General features: G+C 45.0%; 1 protein-coding gene across 2 annotated transcripts in view; it reads left to right on the forward strand.

Moving 5' to 3' along the window:
• Positions 1–209: 209 nt before the first annotated feature.
• LOC122898166 (eukaryotic peptide chain release factor GTP-binding subunit ERF3A) overlaps positions 210–17890 on the forward strand; it is a 39543-nt gene continuing 21862 nt past the window's right edge. The window contains exons 1-5 of one of the 2 annotated variants that reach the window (XM_044236229.1): positions 210–226; positions 14306–14350; positions 14471–14512; positions 15463–15690; positions 16678–16711. In XM_044236229.1, the coding sequence (XP_044092164.1) occupies positions 14491–14512; positions 15463–15690; positions 16678–16711 (284 nt within the window). In that variant the 5' untranslated portion in view covers positions 210–226; positions 14306–14350; positions 14471–14490. Of the gene's footprint in view, positions 227–475; positions 897–14305; positions 14351–14470; positions 14513–15462; positions 15691–16677; positions 16712–17890 lie in introns of those variants that run through there. The other variant, XM_044236228.1, reaches the window with a different exon arrangement.

Below are 17890 nucleotides of genomic sequence, written 5' to 3' on the forward strand. Positions count from 1 at the left end.
GGGGCAGCCGAGCGACGACTGGACCTCCTCCTCCTCCTCCTCGCGCTGCCTGCCGGGAGCCGGAGCCGCTTCCGGTTGCTCTGGGGTTCCGAACTCCGACTCCCGTCGGCCCCCGGGAAAACCGCAGCGGGGTCGCGCGGTTGCCGCCGGAACTCGTAGTTCCATCTGTTGCTGCGCTTCATAGTCGGAAAGGGGAAGGGCAGGGCCAAGAACTACCGAGGCGAAGGTACGGGTGGCGGGGAGGGGTCAATCCGCGCCGGCGTGGGGTTGGCGCTGAGGCGGTCGGAGGTGGTTGGGGTTGGGTGGGAGGAGATCCGCTCGCACACACGAGGAGGGTTGAGCCGCTGCCGCCGTTGTCGTCGCGAGTGCGGAGTTGGGACTGGAGCCTTCGCCGCGACGACGCCGGGGATTATATCGCTAGCTCCCGGCCCCTCTACCTCGCCGCCTCGCCGGGTCAGCGCGGCCTGCTCCTGCCCGGCCCGTCGCCCCCGCCTCCATTTCCCGCCCTCTCTTCACCACACACACGGCCCCCCCGATCATGGATCCGGGCAGTGGCGGTGGCGGCGGCGGCGGCGGCGGGAGCAGCAGCGGCAGCAGCAGCAGCGACTCGGCGCCCGACTGTTGGGACCAGGCGGACATGGAAGCCCCCGGGCCGGGCCCGTGTGGCGGCGCCGGCGGCCCCTTGGCGGCTGCGGCGGCGACCGAGGCCCAGCGTGAGCACCTCAGTGCGGCCTTCAGCCGGCAACTCAACGTCAACGCCAAGCCCTTCGTGCCCAACGTCCACGCCGCCGAGTTCGTGCCGTCCTTCCTGCGGGGCCCGGCCCAGCAGCCGCCGCCCCCAGCTGGCGCCGCCGCCCCCAACCACGGAGCCGGCAGCGGCGCGGGAGGCCCTCCGGGTAAAGGGCCGGGACGCGCGGGGCGGCCTCTGGGCACGGGAGGAAGCCGGCCTGCGAGGGCGGGAGCAGCCGGCCTGGGCCCGTAGCCCCCTGGGGATGGGGGTGGGGTGCGGTGGGCTCGGGCGGCGCGCCCCGCGGGGCCCGGCGGCACGTGGAGCGCTGACAGCGGCGCCGGACGCGGGCAGCCCTGGGTGGGGCGGCCGGGGGCCGGGGAGGCGGCCTGCGCGGGGCGGCTGCGGCGGAGGGCCCGGCGGGGCGGGAGCGGCGTGCGGGGGACACCCGCGGGGCCTGGGGGCCGCCCTTCCCCCCGGGGGGGGCCGCAACCACCCACTGGAAGTGGGGACCGTATGGGACAGAGAGGGAGCCGCGGCGGGTCAGTGCCACGAGGCCTGGAAGTGAGGACAGATGGAGCCACGAGGGGGTCGGGTGGGCGTTGAGAGATCCGAGGAGTTGGTGAGGACGAATGCGCGAGTTGCCCCTTCACCTTGGGCCGAGGAGGGAGAGCCTCTCGCTGCAGTTTCTATTATTGAGGCTGTAATTGCGTTTTAAATGCCTGTGACACGGAACCGTCCTGAAGGAATCCCAAGATGCATTGCAGCCTTGTGATCCGGCAGAAACTGTTGGCCATCAATACAAAGCTCTTGTTCACCCTTAGCATTTGTGGGCTTGTGAAGTTCGCCCAGTGTCAAGAAGTTAGGGTCACTCCCCTGAACGTTCCTGGGTTAGGGAACTGCCTTGATCTCTGCACCCTTTTTCTTAAGTGGGGGCTCGGACCTTTCTCCTTAGTGACACGTTCGGAATTTCCTTTGCGTGAAAATCGTGTCCCTTATTCAGGCCGCCTGGTGTAACTCGCTCTTTCTGTTGATGGGCCAGGAGCGAGTCTGTTCCCATACTTGAGCGTTTGTTAGGACTCCGTAGCCGTCTTGGGCCGTTCTCATCAGCGCTGGTAGGCATTCTTGCTGTGGTTTCAAGTTAGTCTTTAAAAATCGTGCTGTGTTCTGCTTCAGTGACGGCATGCGTTCAGGAACTGATGGGTAGGAATGTCAAGCGAGAGAACTTTATACCTCCCAGAGACAGGTGCTTCTATGAGGAGCTGCCCGTCTCCGTTCCAAGAGAGGAAAGGAAGGAAAAGGTGGAATGTCCTTCCTATTATTTACCCAGGGTATTGGGGACTGGGTTCCAGATGTTCCCAACAACTTGTGTGTGAGACTGGATTGTTGATTTCTCTTTCAAGTTCTAAGTTGGTATTTCTTAGGTGAACATCAAACTTTTGCTGCGGTTTTCTCCCTAGAGGCAAACAAAAGTTTGGACAAATAACTTCACCGTGTATATGTGGATACACAGTTCGCATTTGGTTTTTTTTTTTTTGACTGGTATTTCTTTTATTTGTATAGGCACTTGATGTTTTCTTTTTGAATAAGGAAATCCAGTTTTTTGTTTTGTTTTGTTTTGTTTTGTTTCACTTAGATCAAGCTGGTTTGGCTGCCCAAGCTAAGCTAGTTCGTTATCCCTTTTATCCAGCCATTTTCTTTTTGCCCCTCCCCGCTACATCCTTCGGAGGCTCCAGCACCGCTTGGTCTAACCTGGAACTCCGCTTCCAGCCTATGGAGCCGTCAGCTATCAAAGGACAGTCACCCCTAGAGCAGTGGTCAGGAATGATGGCAATTGTTGAGTGGCTAGGCACTACCTCTTAGGTGGGGGGACTGCTTTTCTCTTCCTGATAATTTGCCAATTTCAGCTTTCCTCTTAACCCTTTCCTCTGTGACACTACTAGAAGTGGGAGTTGTAAAAGTGTGTGGGGGAGTGGTTGTTGGTAAGAAAATTCCTTACATGGTGTCAGGGTTTTCTTTTTTTATCAGAAACCTATTTTGGTGTTACTTTATCAGGTGCTTCTACAAAATGCCTGTTAATGTTAAAAAAAAATGCTCCTCTGTAGGATGTTTATTTAGAAAAGAATAGATTTTCTAAATTGAGGTCCAGAGTTATGTTGAGTTGCATGTTCCAGCCCATTGAGATCCATAAAATACCACGGTTAGAGCAGGGAACTGTGCTTGGAAGAAGCCGGGGAAGAGTTGGAAGTAGCACTTAGATTGAAATTCATAAAGGGGGAACCGTGAAATTTGCAGGTTTTTTTTTTTTTTTTTTTGCAGGTTTTTTTATAGTGAAGAAATAGTCAGTAGGGCAGGCTTTTTTTTTTTTTTTTTTTTTTGTTAGCCATAGCTGAAATTTGTGGTGGGTGTGTTTTGGAAACGAAATACCAGGAGAGCTCTTGAAGGTGTTTGTTTAGAGGTAGAGCACCAGAACGAAGGACTTGTAGAATGGGTCTGTCTAGAATGAGTATCTGTCATTTCTCTGGAAAATTCTTTACTTACCCACCTTCCTCCTTCCCTCCCTCCATTCCTTTCTTCTCTCTTTTTGGGGAAGTAGTTTCAGTGGTCCTTGAACAAGAGGAGGAAGATGCTTTTTCCCAAGGTGTCATTCAGCCTACTGGAGGGCTGCTGGTTATGCCCGTTTTAGCTGTTTTTAGCTGTCCCCTGTCAGAACTTGGACATGTGTTGACCTTGAATCCTTTGAAAATTTAATAAAGGTTTCCAAAGGAATGATTAAGTAGAACACATTTAAGTGTAATTCTCTACAGATCCAAGTAAATTGGCTACGTGATGCTTCTTAAAGTAGAGGTCCTGAAATGAATGAAAACAAAAGACATGGGTTACTTGTACTAGAACTAACATTTCCTGCGATCGAATGTACTTGAAGTTGCACTTTATACCCCAGTTCAGTCTTTTTGTTGTTGCTGTTGTTAAATGAGAAACAGATTTAGCAGTGGTGATCGGGGTTACTTGGTGTCTTGGTTTATTTGGGCAGCTGTAACAAAATACTCTAGACTGAGTGGCTTTTAAAGAACAGAAATTTACTGCTCACAGCTCTGGAAGCTGGAAGCCCAAGATCAGGGTCCCAGCATGTTCTGGTGAGAGCCCTGTTCTGTATAGCCAACTGCCGACTTCCTGTATCTCAAGGCAGAAAATGGGGAGCTCTATGTGACCTTTTTTTTTTTTTTTTTTTTTTTTTTTAATGAAAGATAATCCTGTTGGTGAGGGCTCCACCCTCATGACCTAGGACCTCCCAGAGGCCCCACCTAACTTTATCACATTAGGCATTAGGATTTCAGTATAGAGATTATGGAAGAGACGTATTCAGACCGTACACAGCACCTGGACTTTTGGAACAGCTGGAGCTTCTAAAATAGTAGTGTGGTGTTCTTTCCACCAGCCCACCCTCAACATCTCTCAAAACTGTGCCATTGAAAGCAGTACAGTTAACACCAGCAGTCCTCAGTAGGCCCTCAGAACTGTCTCCAAGGTGTTGTACCTTATATTGTGAAACTTGAATTTTGAAGAGAAATGTTCTTATTTTGTAGTGTTTGAGTTTTGCTGAATGGATTTTTGTGGGGCAGGATTTCCTTTTTTTTTTTTTTTAAATTAATGATTGAGCTATAACTCACTATAGAATTTACCTTTTTTTTTTTTTTTAAGATTTTTATTTATTTGTCTGAGAGAGCGTGAGCACACAAGAACATACAAGCAGGCAGAGGGGCAGGCAGAGGCAGAGAGAAGCAGGCTCCCCTGTGAGCAAGAAGCCTGATGCGGCACTCGATCCTAGGACCCTAGGACCGTAGCATCATAACCTGAGGTGAAGGCAGCGGCTTAACCGACTGCGCCACCTGCGTATCCGATACAGTTTTGTTTTTGTTTGTTTGTTTGTTTGTTTTTAATATTTATTTGATAGATCACAAGCAGAGAGGCAGGCAGAGAGAGAGGAGGAAGCAGTCCCCCTCCGCACCCCCCCCAGCAGAGAGCCCGATGCGGGGCTCAATCCCAAGGACCCTGAGACCATGACCTGAACCAAAGGCAGAGGCTTTAACCCACTGAGCCACCCAGGCGCCCCTGTCCCATACAGTTTACCTTTTAGAAGTATGCAATGGTTTTAGTGTGTGTTCACAAAGTTCTGCTGCTGTCACCATTTGGTGAATGCTTGTTAATCACTCATCTCTCAAAGGTGACCTCTTTGGAGCCACCGGAGTAGAGAAGATCCAGAATCAAGTACTGGTTTTGTCCAGAAGGGCTCTTAGACTTTATTTACATTAAACGATACCTGTGAAAACTCAGAGGTAAGTTTAGGTAGATAATAGATAAAACTCTTGAGATTTGTTTCTCTTTCTGTAAACCAGAGGCCTGCAAGAACAGTTCTGTCAAGGATTTCTCAGACTTCCATGGGACAGTAAAGAATAGAGTAAACACGGGGCGCCTGAGTGGCTCAGTGGGTTGAGCCTCTGCCTTCAGCTCAGGTCATGATCTCAGGGTCCTGGGATCAAGCACCGCATCAGGCTCTCTGCTCGGCGCGGAGCCTGGTTCCCCCTCTCTCTCTGCATACTTGTGATCTCTGTCAAATAAATAAATAAAATCTTAAAAAAAAAAAAAAAGAATAGAGTAAGCAGAGGAAATCAGGGGAAAGTATTGTTCCTGGAGTTTCACTTCTTTTCCTACCTAATCTTCTATTCTTCCTGGTTATTTCTTTTCCTGCCTTGACTTACTGATTATCAGACTTAGGTTTGAGCTCTTATTTCATGATTTTACATACTGTTAGAAATTTTGATTGGAAATAAACCCTGTTTCAGGCAGGTTTTATTTAATGTAGTTACTAGTACATAGCTTTTTGCATTCTTTTGCCCTTTGCTGATTTTTCACCTTTTCTGGAATGGTACTGCATGAAAAGACAGCAGTTGAAATTTATCAAGCGAGTTAGAGAAATGTAGAGAACAGATTTTAACCCTTGTTTTGCCTGCTTTTGTTCACTGGGAAGGAAATACCTTTTGTTTTTTTCTTTTTTTAGTTTTTTTTAGAGAAAGAGTGTGTGCACACAAGAGGGAGGGACGAAGGAGAGAAAGAGAGAATTCCAAGCAGACTCTGGAGCCCCACGTAGGACTCCATCTCATATACATGATACAACCTGAGCTGAAACAAAGAGTTGGATGCTTACCCGACTGTGCCCCCCAGGTGTCTCAGGGAGTAAAGTCTTAAAGTTTAAAATAGTATTGTCTTTCTGGTTGAAAAGAAGGGAATGAAAGACAAGTTTGATAATGTTTTGGGGCGAATTAGCAGAATTAGCGGAATGTTTTGATATGCGAATCTGTGCCTTGCTTATATATATAGTGTATATATATATACACACACTATATATATGTATCCTTCAGAACACAGAATGCTTTGCTGGGCACTTGAATGGATGCTGCTAAGAGTTTGTGATCCCTCAAGGAGCATAGAAAGGGATGGATCAAATACCCATTTTACTCTTGTGGGAGACCCAAAGTGGTAAGAGGGCCATACAGAGGGGGTAGAGGGTTTTCAAAGCTGAGAGGAGGAATTGCCCACAGATTCCTTATGTAAATCATTTCAGTCCTGTCACCCTAATCGTAAAACTACACATCTATTTTCTGCTAAGTGTTCCTTGTGAACACTTTCTTTAAATTGAGATCTAAATTATATATACAGTCCACCCTTACGTTCTCTATTTTACTAAGCTTGCTAGGAATTTGCTGGAGTAGAGCATTGGTTCTCTCTTTTTGTTACTTGAAGCACAGTTGGCCCACAGTGTCAGTTTCAGGTGGACAGTGTAGTGGTTCCTCCCAGCACAAGTAGAGCTGCCGTCTGTCTGTGCCCCTGCACCCTGCTGTGCCTCGGGTCCCCATGACCATTGCTGGCTTTTCTTTTTCACATTGCTTGTTGTCTCTTTTGTATGAGCAGCAGTGAGTTAGTGCAGTCCTGGTGGTGTATCTGTTGGGCCTGTTAATTTAGGATTGCATCATTCTCTTCACAGTTCTTAAAATCTTTGGGAAGCAAGAAGTTGAAGATTCTTTTTTTTTTTTTTAAAGATTTTATTTGTTTATTTGACAGAGAGACACACAGCAAGGGAGGGAACACAAACGAGGAATGGGAGAGGGAGAAGCAGGCTTCTCGCCAAGCAGGGAGCCTTATGGGGGGCTTGATCCTAGGACCCTGGGATCATGACCTGAGCCAAAGGCAGACACTTAACCGATTGAGCCACCCAGGCACCCCTGGTTCTTGATTGTTTTGAGAACAGTCGTTGTTCTGCAATCGTTGATTCATACAAGGTGTGAATCCTTGTTTTCAGTAGATTTTAACAAAGCATGGCTGGCCTGTAGATGTGTTTGGTTTTTTCATAAGTGGCTTTGTTTTGAGGAAACTTGATTGTGATCCCACTCCAAGTTGAACAAGATTCCCAGCATAATTCTAGTTCCCAGGTGAGAGAAACATTCAGTAAGGTTTTTCTGAGCATCTGTCATTAGCCTGGCCTGAGAGTGGGGACACAAATTCCAGACCCCATTCCGATTAGGTAATGGTAGCTCACTTCCCTCGAAACAAACAAAAAGTGTGTCCTTGTGCATGTCCTTGGGGCAGTTTCCTGATTGACCATTTCTGCGGAACTCCAGTGTGTTCCATACTGCTAAGCGTTCTGTCTACATCTCCTTTGGGTGGTTGATTTTGGTCACATACACGTGTTTTTCTGTTCTCTTTGTACCTTATTGGGGCAGCCTGAAATGGTTTCGGTTGGTATATTTTAGGTATACCTTAAGTTGTTTTTTTTTTTAAAGATTTTTTATTTATTTATTTGAGAGAGAGAGACAGTGAGAGAGAGCATGAGCGAGGAGAAGGTCAGAGAGCGAAGCAGACTCCCCATGGAGCTGGGAGCCCGATGTGGGACTCGATCCCGGGACTCCAGGATCACGCCCTGAGCCGAAGGCAGTCGTCCAACCAACTGAGCCACCCAGGCATCCCGGCCTTAAGTTGTTTTTGACTTAGGTGGGATATAAACCATAGATGAATATTGTAGGGTTGTTTGAAGAATCCATTGTGACTTAACTCTACAGAAAGCCTGATCAGGTTGGTACGTAGCGTTGTGTAAGTGATTGAGTAAGTAGTGTTTTGGAATGTGAGGGCTAGGAGTGACCCCAGCAGTAATAAAATGGCTCATTTTGGATAAAGAAACTGAAGCCTAGAGATGCTAAGTGAAGGCCTAAGGTCACTTACAGCTTTAATGCCATGGTTAATTCTAGAATCCACATTTGCCAGCTGCTTGTTCAGTGGTCTCTGCACACATCACTATTAAATAATGGGAAGGAGGGTATGCCTAGAGCTAATACTCCAAACAGCGTGGGTCTTCTCACTCAGGAATTTGCCTTTCTTGTATTTCATTCTTAAATTTTTGTAATTACTATGGGACTTTTAACTGCTTGTTGTAATCATAAATGTACTGAGCAGTTACCACTTGCTTAATGTGGAATCTTCACCACACTGTAGGTACTGTTAACACATTTTACAGATTAGAAAATTAAGGCTCAGAGAAGCTAAGGAAATTAGCAAGGTGACATCCATGACTGAACGGAGGAGCTACGATTAGAATCTAGGTCTGATTTCAAAGCTATTCTCGTAATGGTTACTCTGCTAGCCCTTTCCTGGTGATTTGATATTAAAAGATCTTTTTGGCCGAGATGCTTTTTTCAGAAAAGGAGCCCGAGTGTGTGGGCTATGCCACTGTCTCCGTGTTCTGTCTCAGTGGGAGCCGAGTAACATTCTCAGAAGGAGACAGTGCTCTAAAGTAATACTTAGAAATTGCGTCTTTGTACATCTTAGGAAACGATGACGTAAAATCATTAAAACAGCTGTGTTCACTACTGTGACATCATGCCTTTTATTTTTAGAGTGTTAGGTAATTAGAGCAAAACCATGGGCCTTTGTACGTGTTCTGTGGGCTCTTTCTGATGTCTGCCTTTACTGTTCTCTGATTTTGTTTGTGGGAGAAAAACACCTCAGCGTGCAGTTTTGGTGAGACTGCGTGGTCACGTGAGCGCCAGAGAAGGGTTCCTTCCTTACCGCGCTGTACTTGCGCATCTCTTGGATATTGTTTCTCTCACCCCGTGTTAAAAAGTTGGCATATGGCATTTACTCTCACATTTACTCTCTTGAGCCCTGACAGGAACGTAGTAAACGTAGGACTGCTAAGAAAACTGAACCAAGGGGCATCTGGGTGGCTCAGTGGGTTAAGCCTCTTTCTTCAGCTCAGGTCATGATCTCAGGGTCCTGGGATCGAGCCCTGTGTCAGGCTCTCTGCTCAGCGGGAGCCTGCTTCTCTCACTCTGCCTGCCTCTCTGCCTGCTTGTGATCTCTACCTGTCAAATAAATAAATAAAATCTTTTAAAAAAAAGAAAAGAAAAGAAAAGAAAGCTGAACCAATAAGACCACGAGGAACTAACCCTGCGAAAACAAAAAGAAAGCTGAAAAAAATTCAGTAAAATCAATTGTGTGTTTCTTTTCTGTGGTACATGTGCTGGGCCAGCCTGTGGGGACTACAGGAGTAGAGAAAAAAGTCTCCATATTTCAGAAAACAGCCGTCGTTCTGGAAGTCTGTGATCTCCTGGGGAACCAGAACGAAGATGCGTGTGTGCACCTGTAATTGAAGGGAGGGGCCTGTCCTAGAGGAGTTCTGAGGAGGGACCCTTAGCCTGCAGAGGGTGCGCGGGCCTGGAGTGTGACGAAAGTGCGGCGGCGGGCGTGGCCGGTTCGCACAATGGAGGAGGCTGTGTGAGAGCGGCCAGAGCTGTGCACTTGGGGCTCTTTTTTTTTTTTTTTTTTTTAAGATTTTATTTATTTGACAGAAATCACAAGTAGGCAGAGAGGAGGAAACAGGCTCCCTGCTGAGCAGAGAGCCCGATGTGGGGCTCCATCCCAGAACCCTGAGATCATGACCTGAGCCGAAGGCAGAGGCTTGAACCCTCTGAGCCAGCCAGGCGCCTCTACTTGTGGCTCTTTAATTAATTGAAATTAAGTCAAATTTAAAATTCCATCCCTCAGTTGGGGTACCACCTTTCAAATGCTTAATAGCCACATGTGGCCTGGGACTGTCCTGTCAGCAGCACAGAGGACACGTCCATCACAGCAGAAACTCCTTCCTCACTTCTGTACAGTGTAACACACTGTGACTTCTGTGACAGCACTGACATTGTTTTTATTTTTTTCTTTAATGAGCATACCATTTCGCTAACAGGACAGAGTCTCATGATCTGTGGACTGAAAGCCATGATCAGATCTTTTAAAAATACACTTGTTATAAAAATTATGGTGAAATCATGGGTCGCCTGGGTGGCTTAGTTGGTTCAGCGTCTGACTCTTGATTTCCCCTCAGGTCACGATCTCAGGGTCATGAGATTGAGCCTGGTGTTGGGCTGCACACTCTGTGTGGAGTCTGCTTCTCTCTCTTTCCCTCTCTTTCTGCTCGCTCTCTCAAATAAATACATCTTTTTTTTTTTTTAAAGATTTTTATTTATTTATTTGAGAGAGAGACAGTGAGAGAGAGCATGAGCGAGGAGAAGCAGACTCCCCATGGAGCTGGGAGCCCGATGTGGGACTCGATCCCAGGACTCCGGGATCATGATCTGAGCCGAAGGCAGTCGTCCAACCAACTGAGCCACCCAGGCGTCCCTCAAATAAATACATCTTTAAAAACAAAAATTACAGTGAAATCCATGTAACATACAATTAACCATTTTAAAGATTTTACTTACTTATTTGACAGAGGGACAGAGAGGGAACACAAGCAGGGGGAGTGGGAGAAAGAGAAGCAGGCCTCCCGCCAAGCAGGGAGCCCGGTGCGGGGCTTGATCCCAGGACTCTCGGATCACGACCTGAGCTGAAGGCAGATGCTCAATGACTGAGCCACCCAGGCACCCCCAATTAACCATTTTAAGGTGACTAATTCAGCCAGTGTTGTGCAGTCACCACCTCTGTCTAGTTCTAAAATTTCACCAGCCCAGAAGGAGACCCATGCCCATTAAGCAGTTACTTCTCATTCCCTTCCCTTCCTCCCAGTTTCCGGCATCCACCAGCCTGCTTTCTGTCTCTGTCATTTATCTATTCTGAACATTTTATATGCGTGAAATTGTACAGCATGTGACCCTTTGTGTCTGGCTTATTTCACCAGGATCAGATCTTCTCTAACAGTTTTAAGATTCAGATTATCATCGGTGTTAAAGCACAGGCAGTAATACTGCCTGACAGTGTTCTGGTAACATCTTTTACTTCTTGATTTAAAATTTGTGGTGATATGGGCGCCTGGGTGGCTCAGTGGGTTAAGCCGCTGCCTTCGGCTCAGGTCATGATCTCAGGGTCCTGGGATCCAGTCCCGTATCGGGCTCTCTGCTCGACAGGGAGCCTGCTTCCCTCCCTCTCTCTCTTTCTGCCTACCTCTCTGCCTACTTGTGATCTCTCTCTCTCTGTCAAATAAATAAATAAAATTATTTTAAAAATAAATAAATAAATAAATAAAATTTGTGGTGATATACCCAGTATCATACCTAGTTCATTAATCTTCCTTTATCATGAACCAGAGGATTAGTTTTCCTTTTAATTTGGGATATGGCAGGTTACTCACTGATGCACTGATTACTTTGCCACTTAATTAGAATTGTTCCTTTTTTGAATACTTGACAAGGTGTATTTCTGAACATGGAAACACCATTGGCAAATATGAAACCATAATGTCACTCCTTATTTCTTGGGAGGTTTACTGACTTTTCCTTCTCTGGGAATATGAACTGTGCCGGACTTGAGCAATCATGGCTATCTGTTTGTTGACCATGAACAGATGACTTTAGGGCCCCAATAGAATTCTAAGCCTGAGCTCGGTGCTAGTAGAGTCAGGATGTGATACGCATTATGAATAAAATCTGAGTAGAATGAACTGGAAAGGGTTACCTGTGGGTGTATTTGTGTGCATGTGAGAAGGCCGGATGCAATTACATTGTGAAGTTTAAATTTAAAAGAATATTGTACTCTATCTGATTTTTCTGGTTCATAATTGCAGAAATACCAGTTCATGAATGTCGATAACACTGCCATTAGGTTTATAATGTGATCTGTGTCTGGATGCATGGAAAGCTTTTTTCCACCTTGGGGAAGGTATGGTCAACTTTTTATTTTGGGGCCCTTTAATACCATGAGGTATATATTAAGCACTTAATTGATTTTGGTGCTTGACTCTCTCTGTCCCCGTGAGCTTTACAAAATTAAGGCAGACGTATTATCAACAGGATGTTTTGAAAAATAAAGCTGGGAGCCGATTTTCATTAAGGTGCATTCTGCAGCCACGGAGGTGGTCTCGTGGCTGATGTCATTATTCTGAGAAGTGCCTTACAGTCCTCTGTGTGTATTGTGTATTTGTAAACCTAAGACTTGGTTCTAGACCTGGGTGGTCAGGTATGTGTATTGTTGGGTTTTGTCAAGCTTAGCTGCAGTTCGGGGTATCTTACTACATGATCTTTTTCCTGCCTTGACACACTAACTACATCATCTCTGACTCAGTGTACTTTTATCGAGTAATTTTTCAGCAGGGGCTGTTTGAAGACAGGCGAGATGGCGCTTGTCTTAAGTTGGAAAAGCCCAGCTGGGTCGGGTTTGTCCGAATGTTAGATAGAGTGATTGCAGTTCCGGACTTCAGGGTGGTTGGAGGGGACCGAATGAGTCAGCACATCAGGGCTTGTTAGAAATCATTTGGAGTTACTTTGCCCTTGCCTCCAGCGCTGTGTGGGTTCGTCGTGATAGTCAGTTGTGCTGGTTGGTAGGGTTGGGAGTATCCCGGCGCAGGTTAGTGGGGAGAGATTCGACTGTCGAATACTGCTTGGTGCCAGGAGTTACTTAATAGACACCAAGCAAATGTATTCTCTCATGTAGCTGTTTCAGCGGTCCTGTCAGGTGGATGGCAAGTGGTTTCCAGAAGTCCAGGGATGGAGCTGCATCTCACAACTCCCAAGTGGCAAGGCGGCATTTAAAGCAGGCAGCATCAGCTTAGCGCCTGCCCCTTACCGCGAACGCTGTGCTGCCCCCTCCAGCCCGAGGGAGGCTTATGGACTTGATTCACTTAGCACAGATTGGCTTTCTCTGAAAATTGAGCAATTTTTCCTTCCCCGACCCATAAACTTTTCTTTGAAATGGGAAAACTAAAAAAAGGTAACCTCTGTTACATCTGAAATATAATTCCTGTTTCCTCCCAGACCTTGTTCAAATGATTTTTTTTTTTTTTATGTTTCTGTTTATATTCGAATCATGTTAGACTGGGGTCATCTTAGACCTTTCACTTCCTCCTCCTGCCAGATGAGGCCTCAGTTATCTTGGCACGCAGCCCCTCCTCTCTGGTGGGACCAGTCACAGGTTCGTGGGGCGTGCTTGCCTGTAGTGGTGATGTTGGTCTTTCTGCCAGTGGTGTTTTTCCCCCCTCTCTAGTTCTCTCTTTCCACTCTACAGGGACCTTTCCAAGTGACACTCAGCATGTCACTTCTTTTGGAATAATTTGGTCGCCCTTTACCTTTCAGGAACAGGAAATAACTTCCTTCAACACTCCACCTTGTTGAAGAGTGGGCCCGAAACTGTCTAGACTTACAGGTGTTTCCGTGCAGTGATTTTAAATACAGGCTTTGCAGTTGATGAATTCATTATTTATTATTTGGTGTGCAGGGTTCAGGTGACTTCAGATTCTTTGATACCTTTTGCATCTTGGAAGTTTTTTTTTTTTTTTTTGAAGCAAGGGCACTTTCATATTGGAATATCATTTAGGTTTATCAGATATTTTTAAAAATTTACAAATTTGTAAATTAATCAGTATATGTTTCTCATTCCTCTCTTCAGGGATGTCGTAAGTAGATTTGCACGGAAAAATAGTTCTGTGGAAACCGGGTTGCTGCTTGAGCTTAGAATTCTAACACAGGGCAAAACTGGTCATTGTAATCATCATTTCTGACATGTCATAAAGGATCCTTTGCATTTCAAGGACTTCATGTGGATGTCCTTTTTATTTTGTTGGCATTCAAAATAATTGGCATTCAAAATAATCCTTGAATTTATTCAAGGATCTTAGTAATAATGTGTGATTATGGGATCTGAAAAGAGCTAATCATAGCCTTCTTAGGCTAGAGCTACCAAGAGAGAATTTAGAGAAGTCATAATGTGTATTTGTTGAGCAGAACTTAATAATTTGATCTGCACTGGGCTGCAGATTACTTTTATAATGCCTTGGAAAAGTTTTATGAAGCAAATTAAGAGAAGAAGTATACCTTTATAAATACACTTCAGTTACTGAAAATGTAAAATCGTCTATAGTCATCGATGTTTAAAAAGAATTTTTAAACAGAGACTTCTGATTTGAACACCTGAGTTAGTTGCTGTGGTCTGCATTATTGAGGTTTTTGTTGCATTACTGAAATTCTATTTTTACTGTATTTTAAAAGATGGATGAAAATGGATGTATAGGACTTAATTTTAATTGAACTTATTTCTATTAAACAGCACCTGTGGAACCTTCTCAGGAGGAACAATCATTATTGTGTGAAGGTAATTTCCTATGATACGACCCTTTGAATGTCTAATTGAGAAAACATTAAGTTGTCTATAGTGTGTGAAGCCTGGATAATTGTTTTGTAAATACATATTATATCTCAATTTCTTGTCTAGGTTCAAATTCAGCTGTTAGCATGGAACTTTCAGAACCTGTTGGTAAGAAAATTTCTGACCATATTAATACAGTAATATATCCTTACAGGATGTAAGGTGCAAATGTAAGTGTCGTGGTTTATTGTAATGCCTGCATTTAAAACTGACTTTGAGTCTTTGCTGTTGGGATTTAGAAAGCAGGACTGGGTGGCCATGAGCACTGCCGTGATACCCCGAGCGATACCCCGAGTGACCGCAGATGGGAAAGCTGAGTGGAAGAGCAGTAAAGGCAGTTGAAGGACTTGTGCTTATTCCATGTCCTTTGTGAAAAATTTCCTTCCTTTTTGCAACCTTGTTACTCTAAAGGGTGTCGGATTCCCCAAGTCATTGATAAAGTTGATAGCAGATGACTTGGAGAGGGAAAAGCAAAGGTATTATAAGTCACACGTTCTGATTTTAAACTTTCCTGTTTTCTTTTTTTTTTTAAAGATTTTATTTTTATTTATTTGACAGAGAGAGATCACAAGTAGACAGAGAGGCAGGCAGAGAGAGAGGTAGAGGGAAGCAGGCTCCCTGCTGAGCAGAGAGCCCGATGTGGGACTCGATCCCAGGACCCTGAGATCATGACCTGAGCCGAAGGCAGCGGCTTAACCCACTGAGCCACCCAGGCGCCCTTAAACTTTCCCGTTTTCTTTGTCAGGACATCCTGACACTGGAATCACTGGGCTCTTAGGAACGGGACATCTCCTTTTCCAGTTTGTCCTTATGGAAATGAAGCTTTGTTAAAATAGTAGTCTCTCAGAGTCTCTGAGTCAGCTCTGATGTCAGCAGTGGGTTGACTTGAAAGCTGTAATCCTTTTCTTTGTGAAAGAGATTTTCCTGCTTATGTTTCACTAGATGTTAGGAAATAGAGCTAAATATGCAAAGTTCTATTCGTTGTTTAAAGGCATCTGTGTTTTACAGTACAGATTGTAAGTCTTTTTCAGAATACTAAGTTAAATGTCTTATTTCAGTAGAAAATGGGGAGACAGAAATGTCCCCGGAAGAATCATGGGAGCACAAAGAAGAAATAAGTGAAGCAGAGTTAGGGGGTGGTTCCTTGGGAGATGGAAGACCCCCAGAGGAGGGCACCCAAGAAATGATGGAGGAGGAAGAGGAAATACCAAAACCTAAATCTGTGGTCGCACCCCCTGGGGCTCCTAAAAAAGAACATGTAAATGTGGTATTCATCGGACATGTAGGTAAGTTGCACTCCTCTGCAATGAAGCAATGACCTGTCATTAGCTACATCGAACAGCTACCTGCAGATGTTTATTGGAGCTGAACAGAATTAATGTGAAATGTTTCGGTTTTTTAACTCGCTAGGTTTTTTTAGCTGACAAAATATTGCCAGCGCTTTTGTTGGACAAATAAATAACTTTGTAATGGCATGGAAGCTGGAAGAAAATAAGCTTCAGTATATTTGTATGGGATGCACAATGGTTTGTAGACCCCCCCGATGGCGGCTAAGCATATTATGACATCTGGTAATTAATATCCTAGAAAACGGGCCTGTTGTTCTGTGTGAACTTCAGTTAATTTTATGGGCTTCATCTAACCTAGTTTAATTTTGTGTGATGAAGAAAATTAATAATTTGGAGTGACTTCTGGATGTTTGTCAGATAACCGGTTTAGCACAAAACAAAACCCTATTTAATTTGCTCAGATGTTGTCTGACCATCTGACTTAGCCCCAGAATCATGAGAAGGGAACACAGAATCATGTGTCCTTTTTTGCTTCCCTTAGTCTCGGCTTTCTCCTGAATATAATGCTACACCATACTACTTTTTTAGTAGCAAGAACTCCTTTGAAGTTTGTAAAGGAACATCTGTATTTGCTAATATTAGTGAAAGGCAGACTACCTAAATGTAGTTCACAGCCCTTTGGCTACTTTTGCTCTCCCCTGAGATTCCCCTTGGGTAATTTATATTCTTTTGCTGCTGTGCTTTGAGCTGAAGGTCAAAGAGCAGTTCGTTGAAAAAGTCTGCTTATCAGTAAAGTAGTTCTATCAGTGTAAGTCATTGTTGGGCGCAAGAGGTCTTGGCAGCTTCTTTTACAACTGAAATTATGTAATTATACGTGCTAATTGGTAATAGTGCACAAAGCAGGGTTCTTGGGGGGGGTTGTTTTGTTTTGTTTTTCCTTTATGCCTGTAGTTTGCACATTATTGATATTGTTGTTCCTTTTAGATGCTGGCAAGTCAACCATTGGAGGACAAATAATGTAAGTCTCTATTTTTTGTTAAAGAATAGAGTTAACTTGATTGAATGAATTTTGGGCATTGTAAACATACAGTCCTACAACGGAGATAAAACAGGTCTCTGGAAAATGCTATAAAGACCTTACCTGTAAGGAAAAGTGATGTTAAGAAGGAATTTTTGCAGTGTGATAATTGCTAGTATTTTTTGATAGATTTTAGGTATTCCCTAAAATTTTTTGTTATCGCTGTCGGACTCTTCTGGAACATTAAGTGTATTTACGAAGGCTGTATTTTAGATTTTTAAAAAATTAAAGCTAATATAGGGGCGCCTGGGTGACTCAGGTCATGATCCCAGAGTTCTGGGATCAAATCCCTGCATCGGGCTCTCTGCTCATTGGGAAGCCTGTTTCTCCCTCTCCCACTCCCCATGCTTTTGTTCCCTCTCTCACTGTGTCTCTGTCAAATTAAAAAAAAAAAAATTTCTTGGGCGCCTGGGTGGCTCAGTGGGTTAAGCCGCTGCCTTTGGCTCAGGTCATGATCTCGGAGTCCTGGGATCGAGTCCCACATCGGGCTCTCTGCTCAGCAGGGAGCCTGCTTCCTCCTCTCTCTCTCTCTCTCTCTCTCTGCCTGCCTCTCTGCCTACTTGTGATCTCTCTCTGTCAAATAAATAAATAAAATCTGTAAAAAAAAAAAAAAAAATTTCTTAAAGGAAAATAAAAGCTAATACAGAACCCCAGGTTATAGGAAATCATAATTTGCTTTGAATATAATTTTCTTAGGAATAATGAAAACCAGCACATGAATCTGGTCGTGGTGGGGGGGGACCTCCTTATTCCTTAATTCATCAACTCTTTATTTTTTATTTTTTAAAGATTTTATTTATTTATTTGACAGAGATCACAAGTAGGCAGAGAGGCAGGCAGAGAGAGAGAGAGAGAGAGGAGGAAGCAGGCGCCCTGCTGAGCAGAGAGCCCGATGCGGGGCTCGATCCCAGGACCCCGGGATCATGACCTGAGCTGAAAGGCAGAGGCTTTAACCCACTGAGCCACGCAGGAGCACCTCATCAACTCTTTAAATCCTAGGTGGATTAATCAAAGACTGGTAGTCTAGTAGCATGCTAAGATAATTTGTTATCATAACTTTTTATTACGTACAGAAGCTGTCCGAGTATGAAAACACCATGGTTGATCTTCAGCAGTGGA

The sequence above is a fragment of the Neovison vison genome, unplaced genomic scaffold, assembly GCF_020171115.1.
Source record: "Neovison vison isolate M4711 unplaced genomic scaffold, ASM_NN_V1 Scaffold_144, whole genome shotgun sequence".
Lineage (NCBI taxonomy): Eukaryota > Metazoa > Chordata > Mammalia > Carnivora > Mustelidae > Neogale > Neogale vison.